General features: G+C 45.6%; 1 protein-coding gene across 1 annotated transcript in view; it reads right to left on the bottom strand.

Moving 5' to 3' along the window:
- PPP4R2 (protein phosphatase 4 regulatory subunit 2) overlaps positions 1-19,343 on the bottom strand; it is a 28,167-nt gene extending 8,824 nt beyond the window's left edge. Inside the window, exons 1-3 of the mRNA XM_063165030.1 lie at positions 19,221-19,343; positions 18,440-18,521; positions 1,177-1,347 (exon numbers count right to left, since the gene is read on the bottom strand). Of these exons, the coding sequence (XP_063021100.1) occupies positions 1,177-1,347; positions 18,440-18,521; positions 19,221-19,254 (287 nt within the window). The 5' untranslated portion in view covers positions 19,255-19,343. The remainder of the gene's footprint in view (positions 1-1,176; positions 1,348-18,439; positions 18,522-19,220) is intronic.
- Positions 19,344-22,241: the final 2,898 nt, after the last annotated feature.

The following is a 22,241-nucleotide window of genomic DNA, read 5'->3' as shown; positions in this document are numbered from 1 at the left end:
AACAGCAGCCCATTCATGAGCTGTCCCTGGGAGAACATGACCCATTCTGTGGGCAATGAAGCATGAACAGAGAGCTGGGGGAGGCGGGAGAGAGGCAGACTCGAGCATAAAGGATAGGTTTGTTTTGAAATTCCTGCAGTGAAGCAGCCCGGTATAAATATTGGGGAGCTGAGAACAAGCTGAATTTCACATTCTTAGAAGTCTCCTACATGAGAGCAATCGTGGGGGGAAGAGGAGATCTGACTTAAAACTCCTAAACTGCAAATAAATGAAGTAGCATGGAACAATGCCAGTATAAATGATAAATACAATACTGAGGACCTGCCAGTAGCACCCCTGAACCTGAAATTTCAGAGCATCAGGAAAGGCAAGATTTAGAACATGCCCATTTATCAAGAAGCTGAGAAAAATGCTGAAAGTCTCTTAACAAGCACTGAGCACCACAAGCAGGATGACTCAGCTCATGGCAAGTTTGTAATCCAGTTTAACAACAAAAATACTAGGTAAGCTAGTAAAAAGGACACACCAAATAAGACAAAAACATCAGGAGCTTTATTTGAAAGGAAACAAAAACTTCCAAAATTAGAAAACCAGCAAAGGGCACAGATACATTTCGGTCTAGGACACTGTCATCAACAGAGCAAACACCCCATGTCCTTCATCAGTATCACTTCAGCTAGAAATCTGAATCTGGCAGAATTTAGTAATTCCAGCCCAGGTACACCTTTGCCTCCTGGTCACACCCTGCTTCCCACAGCATGGTTTCTTCAAAAGCCAGTGAACTGCCACAAAACAATCAGGAACTGAACACCAGAAGAACTCTGTCCATTTGGTATTTCAAAATGCACTAAAAGAAGTCTGACTTGACTGTCTATTTAATCTCTTAAATGCACACAGTAATATGATACTTCTTTGAACTGCACTGTGTAAAAACTAAACACATATTGAAAAAACAAAGTGAATGTCGGCACAGCATGTCACATGTCACACTTTTCATTCAGTGACACAATAATAAAGTTCAGAAACTATTGTAATGTATTTCCAAAGTGTATATTTGCTTCTGCTCATCCATTCAAGCAAGCAAAATGAACAGTCACAGAGACAGTACAAACTACTATGTTAAAAACAGGGGAAATATGTTTGTTATCCTGATCATAGAAAACAAAGGATACATACCCATTAAATCCAGTAACAATTTTCAGGATTCTTTCTTTCATCTCTTCAAAGGGAATATATTCCACGTTTGGATTGGGGGGCCCTCTTGGTTCAGGAGCTGAGGTTCTGAAATCATCCATGACTTTCTCCAGTTTGAAAATAAAATAGCCTTTAAACTGAGACCACTGAACCCTGCATAAAACACAAGCATTGAGACACAGGCAAGTTAGTCCTAAAGCCAAGAACAACAGTGTGAGTTTATGTTTGCATAGCAGCCTTCACCCTGGCATGCCAGCCCTGAGATAAACGAGGCAAGTAATGCAGGGCTGTTTTCCTTCCTGAGTTTAGAGCACGGGAGCTATTTCAACAATTACATGGAACAATGGAGCACAAATCAACTGCCACCAACAGCAGGGGAAGCCATTTCCTTAAAGAATCAATAACTATGGACAAGGCAAACCTAAACCTGAAATATACACGTGTCTATACAATGCAAGGGAGCCTACAGCTTCACTGAGCTCATACGAGGTGGAAGGGGAAACAAACAAACAAACCACAAAAACCCACACCAAAAAAACCCACCACACCAAACCATGAAGTTTTTCAAGTTTGGAATCCATAGAGCAACTATACACAGCATTATCTGCTCCCCTCACAAACCCTTACCAAAGGCCTTTTGTAACTCCACACACCTTAAAATCATCTCATGGTTCCTTTCATGGTACCTCTTTTTCTCAAAAAGGCAAATATTCCTGTATCACAGCTGGCACTTGCTGACAAATAACTGAGCAAAACTCTGACTCCCAATAAACATTCCCACACAGTAAGCTATTAAGATGGCTCCACGTTACCTCCTGCCTTACAGCTTCAAGTTTCATCATTGATAAAATTCCAGATTTTGACATTTTCAAGCAAACAGGTCCCTCTCACTGGGTACAAGTCCCTGCCCACCCGTGGCAGCCACAGGAGCCATTCAGGGCCTCCCTGGGATGTGCATCCCTGGGCAGCACAGGGAGCCACGTGAGAGCAGCAACTGATTCAGTTCAGGATCGATTTGTTTCTGTTCCTAAAGCAGGAGCTTGCACAGCTCCAGCACAGAGAAAAAGAAGAAACAGGGAATAACAAACCAACAATAAAGAAAGAGAGAAAATGATCTTTGACATTTATCTGTAACACACACGCTCTGGCAGGAGCAGGCTCAAAGCAAACCAGTGTAAAATGTGAGCCCCTGGACAGCCCTTCAGCTCCTGCTCAAGGCAACATTCAATATACAGAAAACTATTTAGCAAAGGCTCCATCTCTGCAGCCCTGCCCATTTCTGACCCCACACAGGGCTGCCCTTCTGTGGGGCTGACCCAGCTGTCTGTGCTGTCAACCATGGATGGTGATGTTTGCATCTCCAGCACCACCAAATCCCACACCATGGGCAGGGAAGCTCTGGCAGCCTGCCTGCACCACAACAGCAGGGCCACATCATCTCTGCCTTTATTTTCTCCTTTGTCTCAAAGAAATAATTATGAGATGAGAAGGGGGGAATACAGCTCAGGTTTATCTACAGAGATCCAAACACAAAGCCCTGTCTTTCACCAGGAATGATAAATTTTGCAAGAATGGGGGAATTCCAAAGAGGAAAGCAAAGCTCTGTTTTCCTTCACAAGAGACCTTTAGGCACCTCACAACAGGAGGGATCACAGGACTTAGTGAACAATAATAAAATTGAACAAATAAATAAACATCAGGGTCCCAAAAGGGAATGTATGGATTAAAGAGCACTACTGAGTCTAGCTGGATTGTCTCCAAGCAGCATTCTCCATCCAAAGCAGAACACTATAATGTTCCACTGTACACTATCAGGCATTACTACTGCAAATGTTAAATTAAAAAGCTGTACAATTCTGCAGTGTCACCACCATGAAACCAAAGTGTTAGTAACAAATCACAGATTTAATACATAAACAAACCACAACCACAGTAAATAACCCCATGACAGTGTGGGATTACTCCCCACAGAGCATCCCAAGAGCTTTCCTTGCCTCATGAAAGGGGATTCCACTATTATTCTAAACATTCCTTGACAACCCCATTTGGATATATTTCCACACTGTAAAACTTCAGTTGTTCTTTGTTTTCATTGTTACTTGTTTCTTGCTAAATAGTAACACTTATCTTTTCACTGACTATTAACCCATCAGTGTTTGAAATAAATCAACAACATGAGGTTTAAAATTGCAATCTCCTGCCTGAAAGCAGCACTCACCAGCTCCTTTACAATGCTGGAACTACAGAAAACAAAGATTGTAATGTTGTCCATATTGAGATGTTGAGAAAACTATCACTTGTATTTTAAACTACAAATTTTAATTAGCATTTCTCCCATTATAAAAAGGCTAAGAACTCACATCTGCAACACACTGAACTACTGACACAGAAAGCAGCTCTGAACCTGCACTCCAAACCACTTGCTCAATGGCTGCTGGCCAGGTGACACAGGCCAGGTGACACTGGGAGGCAGCAGGGTTTGGGGATAAACTCACCCTGCAATCAGTCACAGGGTGAGCACAGCTCGCCCAGAGAGAGCAGCAGCAGCTCCAGCCAAGCCAGCAGCTGTGCAGGGGCTGCAGGGGCTCAGACAGGCTCTGTGCTCCCCAGCACTGCTGGGCTCCCTGCTGCCCAGGCTGCAGCAGCAAAGCTGAGCTGCTCAAAGGCCACTGTTCCACCCAGGGCAATCCCAGACAGAGCAGCACTCAAACAATAAACACAGCTGTCCTGTGCCTCTCCTGACAGCAGTGCTGCTCAAATAATGAACTCATTTCTGACCAAAAGAACCAAAATTATTTCTGCAGGCACAGTAAGATTTTCTCAGTTCCCACTTACTCAGTGGAAGTGATCAGAAGTGAGTGTCACAAGAGCCAAGTCACCTTTCCTGTTTTACCAGTCCATGAAAATGACACGTACAATTGGCACCAGCTGAACTTTACAAACTCACGTGTCTCATCCCAACCCTTCCTAACAGTGGGTGGAGCTTGGCAGTACAAAATTAAGATTACAAGTCACATATCCTGCCAGCTATCAAAGCAATCTTTATCTACAACTCTCGAATTTTTTTCCCCATTCATGGAAAGACTGGTTGCTTAGAAATACAGACAACACAAGAGACAAACAAGTGCCAAGTATCTGTTTTCTAGGAAAAGAAAAATATTCCACATGTATCATAAGCTTCCTGAGAAAACCCCTTTTTTCTCTGCTTTGTTACACAATGTGAGAACCAAAAACCAAGAGAAAAGTTTGGTCAATATTTTCTATAGTTAGATCAAGAACCAAACAGAAGCAAAAGAAATTTTTTCTACTCTCTGCTTTATGTACAAGCTCACTAAGTTTTATACACTGGAAAATAACTGATAAACAAGATAAATTCTGTAAGAAAAACAAATTGAAGAAACTCCATGGAAAAAATACTGTTGATACTTTTTTTCAGAGCAGGCTTGTTTATAAATACTTGCTCTTCCCACTCAGCATTGCACATAATCAGCCTTTTCTTCCAAACCATGCTCTTCCTGCCACCACACCAGCTTGGGAATTTGTATCAGCAACTTTGAGAGCTTTCAGAGCCACTCAAAGAAAAAAGTTACTGAGAGCACTGCATGATCTGAAACAACACCTTCAAAAATAATACTTACAAAAATTAGCTGATCCCAAAATGTTTTAGTTTGCTGTACTTTCCTTTTAGAAAATGATGGCTTTGTAGTTCTATACATTTTCTGTACATCAAGGCACCTTTCACTACAATATCTGGGTCACCCTGTGTAAATGTACCTGCACAAAGAGCTCTCCTGGGCTAATGAGCCTGGAGTTCCACACATGCTCCAAAAAATTTAGGAAAAAATGTCAGCTCATCATGAGAGTCCTCTGCTTCCCTCCAAAGGGAAGATTCTGCACCATCCTCCCCTTCATCAACCTCAATGATTTGCCCTGGCATACAAAAAACCAAGAGGAAGAAACTGATTTCAAGTAAAAATCCCCTAACAAAAAAAAAAAAAAAAAAAAAGTCAAAGTCAAGGAATGGCTGAAGAGGAACAATCAATCCCAGCCCTGCAGAACTACAGCTTGTATCCATACAGACACCACCCAATCCAAATGTTCCCAGGGCAGACACAAATGTTGGTAGTTTAACTCAAAAATTTCACTGGTTTTAAAAAAGCACCTTTAAAAGTCAAGCAACAGAGTCCAACAAATTCAGTCTTTCTACCTTACTTAAACATTTGATACATGGTAAAAATGTGCCTCAAGGTATGAGAAGATGTTTAACACCCCAGTGCAGTCCCTGACCTGGCACTTTCATTGAGCATTAGAAACAGAAGAGAAAAATGGATGAAAGATTTCAGTGTTTGAAGACACTCAGCTGTATTTTCAAAGTCCATCAGGAAAGCAGAGAGCACCTGACCAAACAGCCAATCCTACAAAGAACATCAGCAAGTTTGGAGAAGATTTACATATAATTAGAGAGACAAGGTGACAAAAGGCTAGGAAAGGGTGAGGGAAGACATGAGACATGAAATGAGCCACAAGGGATTAAATTAAATGACAGGCTATGCAAAAAATTGCTAATAAAATTATTTTTTTCCAAAAATCTCACACATAACTAACAAAACCCCAGAATGGGATCAAAATTAGTAGATGAAGACAAGAAACTTCAACTCTAAGAGAAAAGCCACAAAGGAGGGATGGGGAACTCCAGAGTCAGAACATGAAACAGTAACACTGAGTCACTGAGAGTAGATGAAGCAGCAAAAATATCTCCACTGCACAGAGGAGAATAATAAAATACAACAACAAAAAGAAGAGAGATTAATTTAGACACAATCTAACACTGTCAGAGCAGAGTCATGGAAGAACACAACCCTAAATAGCTCTGTTCTCTAGTAACAGCAATCAATCTATTTCACACCTGTACTTGAATTACATGATTTGCTCTTGGAACTAATCCATTACTACAGATCAACAGAATTTGCCAAGCAACATCAACCAAGTTTAGAAATGCACCAATTCTACTTGCTGAACAGAACCTCAGCAGGGAACAGGCCACCTCAGACACAAAGCAGGGCAAAATCTGATGCAATGCTCTGATTTCAAAGAATTAGTAGCAGAAAGTTGCTTGCAAGGAATGACTGTGTCTCTGCTAACATGATTTGCATAGGATTCATCCTTTCAAACATGCATATCCAAACAAAATTGAATTTTACATGGAAATAATCTGATCATCTCATTCCCAGGGTGTAAAAGACATCCCCCCATTCCCTTATCTCCCTGCTCATGCAAAATGCTTGTCCTGGAGAAACTGTGAAAGCAGCTTTCTGTCTTGCCACAATGGTCACTGGGGAGGAGGAGACCAGCTCAGTATCTGCACTGCTGTGTGTCACAGAATTAACTGGTATTTTCTTCTGACCACTGGACAAGTTTTCATACTTGATTCTCTGGGCACTTGTTATAGTCATAGGGAGATAAGGTATCAACAAAAAGAGCAAAAATATTTAACAAAGTTGTTTGGGCAAACCCAAAACAAAGATAAAAATCCCTACTATTTTTAAGGGAAAACAATCCATGTTGAACAAATGACATGGCTCCCTCTCCTGTATTTAGCACTGCAAGGCTTTGCTGTAAAATTGGAGGCTGGGCTGCCAAGTCTCCAGGAGTGCAGAAGGCAACTCCACTGATTTACTCATGTCCCTTTTAACAACTGACATAAAACATCAGACACAGCCCTGGGGGAGTGCATATGGCTCATCCACTTTAGACAAACTCTGCAGATTTTAAGGTTCAAACTCCAGTAAGACTTACTGAAGCAAAGCAGGACAAAACCTAAAATTGACTGAAGAATGGAGGAAGAATTCAGAGTGCCTGAAACAAGGCTAACTCCAAAAATGAAAGTACTGCAGTTGTTCCATAAATCTTTCTGGAATTGCCTTACAGATTAGAGGTTTAATTAAGAAAAACATTATATTGAAGAGATGTTAAGCTTCCAGAGACCCAGCTATGTACTTAAAACATGAAGAGTCCCAGGAGTCCTGGTGGGATGTCTGTCTTCAGATTTCACAGTGTTTAAGTTCATTACAAAATTACTTGATTTAAATTTTAAAAGGATGCCATCTGTTTTGGAGAGATGCTGAATACCACACAGAACATAAAATGAAACCAAAGTGGATCTACTATTGATTCTGTTCATTGAACAGGCCATAAAAGAAATATCAGAACTTAATAAAAGGAAATAGTTCCCTCTCCACACTTCTCCCACTACTGGCTCTCTGACAAGCAGAAATTTAAAAACAAACAAACAAAGAACCAGCACAAAACAGAAATACCCCCACCAAATTAGTATATTTAGGATGCAAACATTTAATGTCCAGCTAAACTGATTTTAAGGCAATGTCCTCAGAACACACAAGGAAAGAACCAGAGGAAACCTCTGAGGGAGTCACATCATGGAACAAGAGATGTCAGTCACTGCTGTTACCTTTGCCCCTCCAATTTTTGCTGACTTAGATGACAGTCCGACAGACACCTGCTAGTAGGAAACAGGTGTTTTGAAGTGATTTGCCAACTTTAGTAATTGTTTCTTTTCTTTTGTGTCTTGTTCTAGAGCTCATAGGAGATGAAGATATACTCTAATACACAGTAATGTCCCCAGGCTGTCAAAGGCAAAATTAAAGTTTCGTCCAAAACAAGTGAATTCCTTCGCTATTCTGGTCAATCAATGGGATCTCCAGAACTATTTGGAAAGTGCAAAGGCAGAGAAAATGAAGTGCACTCAGCAATCACATACCCGCTCAAAGCCCTTGCAAGGCAGCGAACTTTGCAGCACGGCCTTGGTGCACAGCCCGCGGCTGCCAGCAGGGAGCAGAGCCCAGGGCAGGCAGGAGCGGCCCCAGCGCGGCCCCTTCGCCCGGGCTGTGCAAAGAGCGGCGGCGGGGAGGCAGCGCCGGGAGCCTGCCGGGCACTCTGTGCTGTGCTGTCCTGTCCCCCTGCCCGGGCACTCTGTCCTGTGCTGCGCTGTCCCTGCCCGGGCACTCTGTCCTGTGCTGTGCTGTCCCCTGCCCGGGCACTCTGTGCTGTGCTGTCCTGTCCCCCTGCCCGGGCACTCTGTGCTGTCCTGTCCCCTGCCCGGGCACTCTGTGCTGTGCTGTCCTGTCCCCCTGCCCGGGCACTCTGTGCTGTGCTGTCCTGTCCCCCTGCCCGGGCACTCTGTCCTGTGCTGTGCTGTCCCCTGCCCGGGCACTCTGTCCTGTCCCCCTGCCCGGGCACTCTGTCCTGTCCCCCTGCCCGGGCACTCTGTCCTGTCCCCCTGCCCGGGCACTCTGTCCTGTCCTGTCCCCCTGCCCGGGCACTCCGTCCTGTCCTGTCCCCTGCCCGGGCACTCTGTGCTGTCCTGTCCCCCTGCCCGGGCACTCTGTCCTGTCCTGTCCCCTGCCCGGGCACTCTGTCCTGTGCTGTCCCCCTGCCCGGCACTCTGTCCTGTCCCCCTGCCCAGGCACTCTGTGCTGTCCTGTCCCCCTGCCCGGGCACTCTGTGCTGTGCTGCGCTGTCCCTGCCCGGGCACTCTGTCCTGTGCTGTGCTGTCCCCTGCCCGGCACTCTGTCCTGTCCTGTCCCCCTGCCCGGGCACTCTGTCCTGTCCTTTCCCCCATCCCGTCCTGTCCCCTCCCTGGCAGCAGCACCCAGGGATCCCCTCCACAGCCCAGGACACCCAAGGACTGCAGGCCTGTGGAAAACGGCACCAAGGCCACGCTCAGCTCTTCCCTCGGGTGTCTCTGTTCTACTCCCACTCCCTCCACCTTTTCATGGTTTTGATTCAATCCTAACCTTATCCAGCACACCCAAATTTGAGATCTATTCAGTGGCTGTAAACAAGGATACCTGGACATACACAATTATACAAAAAGGGTGCACAAGTTAAAAATTTTAACAACTGCCTGTAAAACACAATTCCCAGCATTTTGAGACCAGCAAATGAAAAAACCCAAACCTGTTGCCATTTGACATGTTAGCTTTCATACAGGAATTACTCTTTCATTATTTAAGACAGAAACAGATTGCTTCTTAAACAGGTGTACTTTCAACTTTTTCAGGAAATACCACTGACCATTTCTGGGATAAAAAGCTGCAGCACTGAACTCCCAGTAAGAGGGAGATAAAAATCCTGAGCCATGCTGAGGTTCCCACAGGGATCCCATCCCAGGGCAGGGCAGGGGGGTGCTGGCCCACCAGACACTCAAGCCTGTCCTCTGTCTACACCAAAAGGGGCAAGGCTGTTCTGCTGCTCCCACACGTTCCTGTGATCCCACACACAGGGAGGTGAGGCAGATCACTGATCTAACCACAGAATTAATGCTGCAGATAAGGCTGAGGAAGGTGTGTGATGTGACTAGTAGGGAGCTAAGCCATTTCTTTAAGCAGCAGCACTCATTTATCAGGTAAAAGAACATATTTCACCTAATTCCACTCTTGTGTCAAAGATTCCTTGTATTTGAAACCTATTTTTCTATTTGTTGTGCTTCAACAGTTTTTTGATGCAATTCATTTTAGTATAATGATTTTGCACAGTGCTGCTATTTTCACCATTCACACAGTGCAGATTAACAGGGGAAATTCCAAACAATGACAAGAAATTTACACTGTAAAACCCCCTGAACACCAATGGAGAGTGGCTTCTGGCAAGCAAACACCTCAGCCTAACATCAAATCAAAGCCTTAAACAAGTGCTAGATCCTTTCTGAGTGTTTCTAAACAATTTCCAAGCTGAGGTGCTGCTGTAGGGTGACTTTCCTGGAACACTGAGCCGTGCTGCAGTGTGCTCCTGCTGGGAGAACACTGGCAAAGCCTCGTCCTGGGGGAGCGTCCTGTTCCCTTTCACCTGATAACTCATGTAAAATTAAACACTCACATTTTATCTGCAGCAGGTTTTACCTCATGTTACCTTTCACTTTAATTAAAAATATATTGAAGAGTTCAAAGGAGGAAAAACTGGTATTTCCCACAAGCACAGGAGGTGTTTTTCCATTTTCACTGATTGTTGTCAGCCTAAATCCAGCCTTTGCTCTCCTTGGGAGCACAGTGAGCTCCTTCCAGAACCAGGGAACTGTCAGACATTGGAACTACAACTACTTCAGTAGTGAGAGTGTTCACCTCTGCTGCTTGCAAATATCCACTGCTCTTGCCAGGAACAACAAAGATTAAGACTTAGTTATGGAAACAAGCAGCTGAAGAAGACATTAAAGCACTATCTGTAATCATCAAGGGACTAATTCTAATCTCTGCTGATAAATATTCAGCTGACTCTAACAGAATATAGCTGTCCCACAGAACAGAAACAAAATTTCAGGCCAAAGTTTTCTAAGAAGTACATCTGTGAACACAGTTATCTAAAACCAAACCCAAGTACCTTTCGTTTTCTTTTACTTTAAAGTCAAACACTGACCACAGAACAAAAAAGTACAAGATTACAACATTCTTCATTCAAAAATGAACTTCCTTGTAGCAGAGTAGAAGGCAATACAGGACAGCAATGTTGCTTCAGGTATCACCAGAATAACCAAATCCATACAAGAACAGTGTGGCTGTCACTGTTGGAGGAGCTGCAGCCACACTACCATAACATGATCAGATGTTTATGGTGTCAAGCAATAAAGCTGGGAGAGCAGATCAGGGAAATGCACCCTGTGCAGCCCCTGCTGGATCTCTGCTGCAGGGAGTCCCTGTGCCTGGCACCTGATGCAGTGCCCCAGAACCCCACAGGCCCCACTCAGCTCTCACAGCAGTTCTGCTGGCACCAAGGAAATTGCACTGCTTACTGATTCCTTCCAAACCAGAAACAAAAGCCACCCAAGTGGCTCCTCCACAAGGCAGCTCAGCTGGCACATGCTGAGCTTGGCATGCCAAGGTGTGCCCTCCCTCACTGCCCTAACCCACAGGCATTAGGGGTTTGTGCATCATCACACTCCCCTGCCACTTCAAGCCAAGCATCACCAGGTATTGGCATCATGGAAATTTTGTCATTGTCTTCAAGGAGCTTTATTTCTAAAGCTGAGACCTGCCAGACATGTATCAGCTTTGTGGAACAGCAGCATCAGTCTGGTTTATCCACAAATTGAGAATCCACCTTCCCCAAGCCAACCAGACTGTTTGTACCCCTCCTTCTGTGGGCACTATTGCCCTGTTCTTTCCTCCAGGTGCCACCAGGCACAAACCTTGCCAAAAGCTTCACACAGGAAGAGGGATCAAGGCTCACCAATTACAAAGTCAAAATAGAAAAACATCCTTGCCACAGAGAAGTGTAAAATAGAGTGAACAAGACCCAAATGCCTGGGAAAGTCCTTCAGATGAAATATTAACAAGTACAGCCCCCACAGAACAGAGATTTGAGGCCCACTGGAAAGTATCAGGGGTCACACTGAGGCAGCCACTACAGCAATGTCACTGAAAGGTGAAGGTACAAACCAGGAGAAACCCTGAGGGTGACAACAAATCCCATCAAGCAAGGCAGAGAAGTGAGCTTGAGGAGAAGGATGAGCACAGAATACAAGTAAAAGTGATCACCAGAAACACATGCAGCTGCAGGAACTACCAGAGAATGCATGGTGGGGGGTTTCCTGTGCAAAGTGACATGGACTGGCTGCCAAAAAGATTATCAGGAAATGTGCTCACAAGAACTGTGTATAGCAACAGGGAAGGAAGGCACACTAACACTGCAAATCTGAAAGGGCAAACAGCTCCATTTGTGATTAAAACAGTCCAATCACTCCAAAAACCTCAGTGCTGCAATCACAGTTTGCTTTCAGCCTTTCCTTACACGTGTTCCATAGAGAGACCAATGTTTATTAGGCTCAGTTCATCACACACATTTTACAATGGCAGTTGAAGTCTGACCTTTACACTGTAAACTCCACTCCCAACAGATATGAAGTGGCAGCACTTAAAATAAAACACTACAACAGTGTGTGCTTCCCAAAGCAGCAAGTGATTTCATTGATACTGCTCTCAAATACTGCAGCCACACAATTCACACAGACAGAAATTTTTTTTATAATAGAGGTAAAAGAACAAGGAAGCTAAATTAGTGTTGACAAAGGTACATCAGCAGGCTTTCTGACCAAAGATTCCTCTCCTTTCCAGACATCAGTGGAATGGGAATTAGTAGGGGGTAATTCCAGATGCTGAATGGAATGGAGTTATTGAGGAGTAATAGTGCACAACAATGCAAGGAAGTTTACTTACATCTCTTGCTTTACTGAGATCATGGAAATGGAACAGGCTTACACAATCAAAGGCACACAGAAACTGCTTTCAGAAAAACAGGATTGTGCTTATTACAACAGAAACCTGAGAATTGTTTTATTTCATGTTTTTTAAAAAATCATAAGGAATTACATTCCCCAAATAGGCATTAAGATTTCCAGAAAGTAAGTCCGAAATCAGAAAAAATGCTAGAGCACACATATTGAGCAAGACAAATGCTCACTGAATAAAAGCAGAGAACATAGTTAAAGGAAAAAATAGATTTAAATTTAAGCATGTGAAATAAGCCAGAGAACATATGGCTAAAAAAATCTATACATTTGTAACAAGAGAAAGGATATTACACAAGCCTTCACAGTACATAGTTAAAACGCTTAAACTGAGATGCAAACTTGTTCTTGTACGAATTCATGGCTACTGTATCTTCATTTACCTCTCCTAGTAAACAAACTATTTCACTGCCCTAATAAACAAATAGGAAAGTTAAACTGATTCAAAAAAAGCTTTAAAGTGTAATAAGAAAAAAGTTCTCTGCTACATAAATACATGAAACAGCATCAAAAGGTCAAAAGTATTTTTGCCATTATCTTTGGTGGAGCTGCAGTTACGTAACTTACATTTACAGTTATGTAATTTACCAAAGGCAAATCATCCCTGATCCACCTGACGGCTGCCGAGGAGGGAGGACCAGAGAACGCTCACTCAGTTCACCCTGAGCAAAGCGAAGCTGCAGCCCCAAGGCAGCCCCGGCTCCGCTGCAGCGCCTGCGGTGCCAAAGGCCGGCCACGCCCAGTGCCACAGGCGGGGCTCAGAGCCCGGCAGGGACCCCTGTGCTGGCTGGGAGCCGAGCTCTGGTGCTCAGGGCACCCCCTGTGCTGGCTGGAGAGCCGAGCTCTGGTGCTCAGGGCACCCCTGTGCTGGCTGGGGGAGCCGAGCTCTGGTGCTCAGGGCACCCCTGTACTGGCTGGAGAGCCGAGCTCTGGTGCTCAGGGCACCCCTGTGCTGGCCTGGGGGAGCCGAGCTCTGGTGCTCAGGGCACCCCTGTACTGGTCAGGGAGCCGAGCTCTGGTGCTCAGGGCACCCCTGTGCTGGCTGGGGGAGCCGAGCTCTGGTGCTCAGGGCACCCCTGTACTGGTCAGGGAGCCGAGCTCTGGTGCTCAGGGCACCCCTGTACTGGTCAGGGAGCCGAGCTCTGGTGCTCAGGGCCCCCCTGTACTGGCTGGAGAGCCGAGCTCTGGTGCTCAGGGCACCCCTGTGCTGGTCAGGGAGCCGAGCTCTGGTGCTCAGGGCACCCCTGTACTGGCTGGAGAGCCGAGCTCTGGTGCTCAGGGCACCCCTGTGCTGGTCAGGGAGCCGAGCTCTGGTGCTCAGGGCACCCCTGTGCTGGCTGGGGGAGCCGAGCTCTGGTGCTCAGGGCACCCCTGTACTGGCTGGGGGAGCCGAGCTCTGGTGCTCAGGCCCAGCAGGGCACCCCTGTACTGGTCAGGGAGCCGAGCTCTGCCAGCCCTGCTGTGAGCAACACGGGCTCTGCTGGTGGAATCCAGCTGCTGAGTGCCACAGGGAAGGGCCAGCTGCAGCCAGGGAGATGGAAACAGGCTCCTTTCTGAGGGCCCAGGATGCTCCATGGAAATGCTCTTCCCAGTGCACATGGTTAAGCAGTAAAACGGAGCCAAACTGAGGGTATGGAATTGCCGTGGCTGGAGATTTTCAGAAATGCTGCACAAAGCCCTAATCCATTTTATTTAACTTTGGAATTAGCTCTCCTTGGGCACAGGATCTGCCTGGATCACCTCCACAAGTCACTTCCAACTAGTCTATGATGACAGCACCAATGTCCAGATGTGTCCTACAATCACATGAATTAAACCTGGTTCAAGAAACTCTGCAACACCCACTTATGTTGGCCCTCCATGAAACATGCAAAGAAACAATTTCTGTTTTCAGGCCCAGATGAGGTTCAAATAAACATTTCAGAGCTTCCAAAAGAATTTCATTACAGGAAGAAATAAAACCAGAATGTATTTTAATGGATGTTTAAGCTGCACTGAGGGGAAGAACCAGTGTAACTGCATCACGTCCTGGGCAGTGCTCTCTGCTTAGGCCCAGAAGGATTTTACCATTAATCACTCCTGCCTACAAACTGCACTGCTCCAGATTTTGGTACTTCACCACTTTCTGGATTCCTTCACTGGCAGTAAGCTTCTGCATTATACTTCCCACTACAGTAAGCCATTAAAACTGCACTTTATAGGTTCCCTGCCCCAGGGCAAGAGTGAGGGAAATGCATAAAAAACCAACATAAAATTTTTGATTGCTTTAGTTTTCAAAGTTTTATTTTCCACTTTAGAAAAATCTAGTTTTCCTTTCCAGTCCAACACATTAGATTTTCTTGGTGAAGTACCTAAATAAATGGTTTTAAAACATTTTTGCTATTGAAGGGACAGAGTGGTTCTAAACCCAAGACAATTTCCTAAGAGGTAAAAGAAAACATCTTAAACACAGGACACAAGATCACAATTGAGAAGTGATCTTCATAACTATCTTTAAGAATTCTTCAGAAACAAGAAAAAAATGTCACTGTTGCATTTTACTTCTAGAACTGCAATGCTCTGATTTCTATACCATCCTTTAAAGCTCTTTCTACTTCAGAAAAAATAGATAAGTGGATTTCTTACCAAAAAAAAAGAACACAAAACCTCATCCTGTTTCTAGAGGTCTTTCAGACACAGCTAAGTATCAGGACTAACAAATTTCCTCCCTCTTCACTTTCCTCAGTGCTGCAAGTCACACTGATCTGGTACAAACTGGAGACAAGGAGGTTGTAACAAACTTCCCTGACTGTACTTGGTCTCACAAAGGAAATTCCAGTTAGCATCTCAGTAAAAAGTCAGGTTCATTGAGGAGCATGTTACTCTGAAAAGAAGAAAAAAATTCCTAAGATTCAAGACAACTTTAAAAAGGTTGAACAACAAACTTTATATTATGTTCCACCTAAGGCTGAGTCTTACCATGGCAACTGTTAAAAAACAAAAATATTTCATAGTAGCCAAGCAATCAGACTTTTGCTTCTGTCACCTCTAATCAAGGCAGTTTAGACTGGCTCCTGTAAATGCAGGCCATAATCTCACCAGCAATTAAGTGAATGGTTAACTCTGCACAAGAGGAAAACTTCAAAAAGATGAAGTGAATGCACATCATTGTATGATCAGGGCTTTACCGCACAGCACTGATAACACACCTAAGCTTACAGTGATAACAGAACCAAAATCAGCAATGTTTTTGTTCCACACCTCCCTCATAAGTGAAAAAGACCTCTAATTACAATACAGACACTGAGAGCCTTATCACAGGAGCAGTGGAGGCTTTATCACCTCTCACCCTTTGCTCCTCCCCTTCACCACCTCTCCAGGACAGAACACGAGGATCAATGAACTGAGCCTGTCCTGAAGAGCCAGGCCCGTGAGCAGCTCCTGCCCAGGCTCCTCAGCAGCCCAAGTGGAACAGTGACCCAGGGGCTGCAGCAGGCAAGGCTGCTGCCAGGGCACTGCCAGGGAGCTCAGAGCCTCACCCAGACCTGCGCCTACCTGCTCCCAGCAGCTCCTCAGATGAATAAGCACTTTGGAACAAGTGGGGGCAGGGAGGCGCCCAGCGACCTCACCTGGGTGAGCTGCCTGTGATCAGGCTTGGAGGAGAACCTCAAACATCACTTTAATTCACTTCATTACTACCTTTTCAAACTAATTTTACTGAGTCACCAAGATCTGCTGCAACCCTGTCTGGAAACACATGGAGGATGAGAGCATTTACCCCAGGATACAGACTGCAGTTCATCCTCTAAAAATCAGAATTCATGATGAAGTTAAAAAGCTGACAGAACCCCCATGAAGACCATGTAACTCTCCCAGAACTAACAACTGAACACAAAAATATTTCACATTTCACTTGTCCTGATTTGCCTCAGTACTTTTTGTTTGTTACATTAGGAACAGGCTGTGACTGAGTAAGATCCATTGTTGTTCAATAATCAAGTCTGCAAAGCACGGGTGTAATTACCCCTGACTAAACCATCCTCACTGCTTGTTTTATTCAAGCTATACTCTGAACTTTGTAAAAATCCCAACAAATGTCATGGCAAAATAGTATTTTATCTTCTCACTCCAAAGTATCTGCTGGTTTAGATTCATTGTATTACACAAAGTTATTTTTATATAAGGGAAAATAAAGACTATCTAGTGCATTTTAAACTTGCATGTATTTGGTAGGTCTGCCTATTCCAGAAGACTTGTGTTGTCAAGCTGTACCAGCTCAAAAGTACATTAAGTTCTTAAAAGGCATGTTGGCAATCTTCACATGAGTGATTCCCAGGAGATTTTAATTTTTTTACTCATTTTTTCCCTGATATTTTCACACATAACACATCAGTGAACAAACACACATCTTTGATGAACAAATACAGACTTTGCTAGATAATCTGAAGCAAATTTAGTATTATAAAACAGTATTTCCATGCCTACCTCCAGATTATATTAGGCACTTCTGATATTAACATCCAACACCTTTTAAAAAACGATTTAGTGCACCTGAAAGGTTTAAGAAGGCTGAAAAGAGCCACAGACCTCAAAAGAACCAAAAATAAAACTCTGCAAACATAGAAGGCAAGATCTGTACATTAAATGACAGACCCCAGTTCATGTTTAAATTTGTACAAATAAAAAAAAGAATAAACCTAGATTTCCTAAATGAAAATAAAATCAGAGAGGAAATCATTTTCCCAAAAATTTGCCCCTATAGAATCACTTTTTAAAAATTAGTTTGGATTATGCATGATAGTAGCAGAAACAATAAAAAAAAACCTGAAGAAATATCTCAGAATGGGGAAAAAATTTTAAGCATATTTTTAGTATGGGCTTACTGTGGTGAGTTTTTTCTGTATAATAAGCACTACCCCAAAACATGAAGCATTACAGTTGTGTATGTCTGCTGAGCATGAGCCTTCTATTCAAAGAGCAAAGTACATTTCAGAACTTGTTTTTCTTTCTAAACCATTAATCCAAGCAGCACTAGCAAGCTACCAAAAAAAAAGAAAAAAAAAAACCACCAAAAGCTACAAAAGCTCTTACAAGTTCGCGGGACTCTAGAAACTCAAACAAAGCCCCTGCGGTCACTGGCTGATCACAAAACACTCGCAAAAGCAAATCTCCCCTGCTGGAGCCGTAGTCTGGCACTAGGCCTCAAAAACAAGGAGACAGCCTGGGCGCCACAAAGTGAGCCACGCTACGGCAGCGCAGCCGGGGAAGCCTTTCCCCTTCCTGCCAAATAGTGAGCCCAAGGAAGTCAGCACGGCGATCCCTGCAAGGAGCGCGGCTCCCTCAGCTCCCGGGCGGCAGGGGAGCGCCGGGAGAGGAGAGGAGAGCGGCACCGGGAAACTCCGCCGGGGGAACAACCGCGGCAGCTCCGGGGGAACAACCGCGGCAGCTCCGGGCGGAACAACCGCGCACCCCGGCTGCGAAAGCGCCTCCGGATCGGCCCCGTCACCGGCAGCGCCCTGACACAATCGCAGGATGGTTACAGAGCTCAGAGAGAAACAATGTGAGCGGCTGATATCTTTATGTAAATAACACAATTAGAGACTGCGAACACAGTTATACAACAGTGTACGGCAGGCGTTGCGACAGCAGCTGAACTCGCCACTTACAAAACCTGAATCTCTGTTAAAAATTACAGGGAAAGCAACAGGTTTTTTTATTGTGCTGAGCAGGATCAGTAAGACCTGACGGACACCCCAGAGCAAAGCCTATACCAGAAGTCTCTCCTCATTAGATCAAACTATCAGCAGACTAAATTAATCCATATAAAATTAAATGGGACCTAAGGAAAGCTTATTCAGCTCGCTGAAGCAACCTACAGGCAAAAAAAAAAATCCTGGTAAAATCGCATTGACGTAAATGCAAGAATTGTTTTAAGTCACAACTGAGGACCACCAAAACAGTCACACTTACATCGTCTCTCCAGTCTTAGCAACATGACAAAGAAACTGATCCAGTATTGGACACACTTCCTTCTTTCCTCTCTTCTCAAAATCTGTTGGCATGAGAACGACACAAAAAGAATGGTAAAAGAAGACGGGACAGAACAAAAATTCACAATAATTAGCGATTTGCTTGAACTATCAGTACAGCTCCCACATAAACACTGTTGTGTTCTCACAATGCTCCGGCTGTTCCCATGAACTCCACCAGCTTCCCAGCCCTGGGAAACACTTATTATTTTTCCTGCGGAGAAACCGCACGCACCAGAGTGGCAAAAGTTGATTTGCAACTTCTTGTGAGCAGCTACGGCACAGAAAGAGACCGATTTCCTCAGGCTGAGCCCAGAACAGAGAGGGCTGGCGAGGGAGAAGGGGACGGGTCCGGGCTGGGCCGGGATGCGAGGGAAGGGGCCGGGATGCGGGGGAAGGGGGAGGAATGAGGGAGAAGGGGCGGCCAGAGCGGGGAGTCCAGGGCGGCAGCCGGAGAGCCCCGAGAGTCACCGATCCCCTCACGCAGCCCCGAGGGTCGTTGGGTAGGGAGATCGGGGGCTCTGCCCTCCGCTTCCCCACAGCGACCCGCGGGCTCTCCCCACTCTGTGGGACCCTCCCCAGCGAGCAGCCCCCTCCCCACAGCGCGGGGACCCATCGCCCTCAGCGAGGGGCGCTCCCCCCACAGCGTCTGAGGGACCTCAGTCTTCCCCTCCGCGCGGCGACACCGCTCCCCCAGCCCCCGCCGCCAGCCTCGCCGCCACCTTTCAGCGCCTCCTGCAGCCTCTCGACGTCCATGATCCGCCCGGGCGATTCCCCCGCGGCTCCGCGCGGCTCCCCCGCCCCAGTCCCGCGCAGACCGGGCCGCGCTCACAGCAAGACCCCGCGCTCAGCGACGCTCCAACATGGCGCCCGCGCCGTGCCCGTGCGCGGCCCCGCGGCCCCGCCCGCTGGGGGAGGAGCCACGGGGCGGAGCCAATGGGCGGTCCCGCGGCGGGGGCGGGGCTAACGGGGGTCCCGCGGCAGGGGGCGGGGCCGGCGGCCGTGAGGGAGGGGCAGGGAAGGCGGCGGGAAAAGCGGCGGGAAAGGCTCGGCCGCAGCGCCCGGCTGAGCGAGCAGCGGGCACGGTCCGAGTGGCGGGCACGGTCTGAGCGCGGCTCTTTTTGGGCTTCTTTTCGGGCTGCGGGTTATCGTCCTCCTCATGCCGGCCCCGCCGTGTGGATCCTCGGGGGAGGGAACGCGGAGCCGTTTCCCCTTCACGCGCCGGCCCCTCAGAGAGCTCTTGTTCTTTCCTCTCCGCCCTCAGGCTGAGGGTGACTGCGCTCCCCGGTTTGTGCAAGGACGTGCTTGTCTTTTTATTCTCAAGATCCCCAGTTGGAAGGGGTCCACCATCCAGTCCAGCTCCTGATCCTGCACACACTCCAGCAATCCCACCCTGTGCATCCCTAGAGCACTGTCCAAACGCTCCGGGAACTCTCGGCCTTGGGGCTGGGACTATTCCCTGGGGAGCCTGGGCAGTGCCCAACACCCTCTGGGAGGACCAATCTTTTCTTAATATCCCGCCCAAACCTCCCTGACAGCTTCAGGCCATTCCCTCGAGTCCTGTCACTGGTCACAGGAGTGAAGACAGAGATATTGGTACGTGTCCCCTCAGCTTCCCCTGGTGAGGATGCTGAAGATGCAGGTGGGGTCTCTCTCCCCTCAGACTCCTCCAGGAGACTCTCCTGCTGCCTCTCCCAGCCTGGCACATTCCCCGTGAGAATCCCCTCGCCCATCCCGTGCCAGCTCTCGGCTCTGAGGATGTGGAGCCCTGGCAGAGCTGTCACTCCTTGCTGGCCAAGCTCCCGAGGTGAGGCAAGGAGTAGACAAGGCTCCAGCCCAGGCACCTCCACTAACTGGGCAAGACTTTTCCTGTTCACCTTTTTCACCAGTTCAAATCACCTTTTCCTTCCATTCTCAAAGCTGAAACATTTAAATGTAATCCCAGGACACAAAAAGCTTGTAGGTAGTTTCATCATCAGTTTGTTGTGTGATCTCAGGCAAATGGGTGAGGCAATCACACCTGAGCTTCTTCATTAAAGAAACATAAATTATAATTACTCCTTGTAAAGTATTTGACACACCTTGTAATAAAAATGTACACAGAGAGGATGATTTCATTTTGTGTCAGTTCCCAGCCTGCCTGTGTTCACTGACACCCAACAACAAGAAAAATCACCTTGCTGGGGAAGATGTGGTGGTTTAAACATCCAAGTAAAGAATAAAGAGAAACTGTTTAATAATCCAGGGGTTTTTTTTTTCTTCCACTAAACTCACACAAAGCCTTGTTAAGATTTACGCTTCAGATTTAAAAACATACTTTTTGAGAGTTATAGGCTGTTCAACCCCTGGGCATGGATCAATAATTAAAATTATTTGTGGTGTAAGACCAGCAGCTACTTCTGCTCTCAGTAATGAAGCTTAGATTAGGTATCTAGAGAGCCCTGACCCAACTTGACTTAAAGCCGTTTCCCTTCACTGAAGTGTGACAGCAATTTGTAAGGTATTTCCACCCAGTTTGAACCAAAATTGATTGTTGTGCTTTGAAACAATCTGTAGCAATTCAATTCAGCATTCAAGCAAGGGAGATGCAGCAGAATCCAGTGAGAACAATAAGAAAATGACAACAATCTTATATTTCAAGGCCCACTTAGTTCTTCAGAAAATATTGTACATCCATACACATCAAAGGATTTAAAAAAGGAGCATAGAGATTTTGTTTGGTTTGTTTAAATTTATAGCTGCAGAACCTGAGTATGGTACAGTAACTTGACACTAAAAATCATGGATCTCTGGAAGTTGTTGTTTTTTTTCTATAAAGTATATCACAGCCACCTTGAGACAAATTATGATTCTCCTGTGAGAAAATGACTAAAAATCTTTATTGTGCTTTTAAAAAATCTGGAAGACTCGGGAGTATCGAAAGATGAGAACAGCTCACACACAGTGCCTTAAAAAAAGAGGCTGAAAAGAGAAAAATTGTATTTGTGGGAGCTGTTTCTTTTGAAAGATTACCCACAGGAGATACAAAAAAAACCAAGGAATGTGACAAACATTCCAGGCTTTACCTGGCTCAGCCACTGGCCCCAGCAAGTCCCCAGGGATTGTCTCCTATTAATCCAAGAGCAAACTGGCCAGCCGAGTTTTCTTTCCCAGCAGTATTTCACACCTTCCTCCCAGTGCATCCCTGTGTCAGGAGCTTCCTGACATCACTCCACAAACTCAGACTAAAACCAGCACTGTTTTCTCACCTGGAGCCTCAGGTATGAGAACCAAGGTGCCCTCTAGAAGTGCTGAGCAGAATGGGAAGGAGATCTTTCCCTGAAGGTGTGAACCCTGACAAAGCACCTGCTGTGCACAGTTCTAACCCTCACAGGAGGGAATTAACATTCTCAGGAGGATTCAGGAAAAGATGCTTTACAAGAAGAGGTCTTTAAAATAAAGAGCTATGTCATTTCTGTGTCATTATTTCAGCATTAATGACCAAAATTATACATACACACTTTTGGACTACAGCGGAGTAACAGCAGCAATTAAGGTAAGTTCACAGAAATGTGAAAGTCAAACCAAAATATTTTACCTCAAAAGAAAACATTAACAAAGTGCTTTGTTCATCTTCCATGCTGATTCTCAATTTGGTGTTTTGTCTCCATTTTCATTTCAAAGGAAGTGTTGACAGTTTGGTTTTTATTCTGATCCAGAATGAAAGCAGAATTTCCCAACATCACTCTTTCTTTTGAAGCTGA

Source organism: Melospiza melodia, chromosome 10 (genome assembly GCF_035770615.1).
Source record: "Melospiza melodia melodia isolate bMelMel2 chromosome 10, bMelMel2.pri, whole genome shotgun sequence".
In the NCBI taxonomy this organism is placed as follows: domain Eukaryota; kingdom Metazoa; phylum Chordata; class Aves; order Passeriformes; family Passerellidae; genus Melospiza; species Melospiza melodia.
The sequence above is the reverse complement of the archived record's forward strand: the minus strand, read 5'-3'. Positions and strand labels throughout refer to the sequence as shown.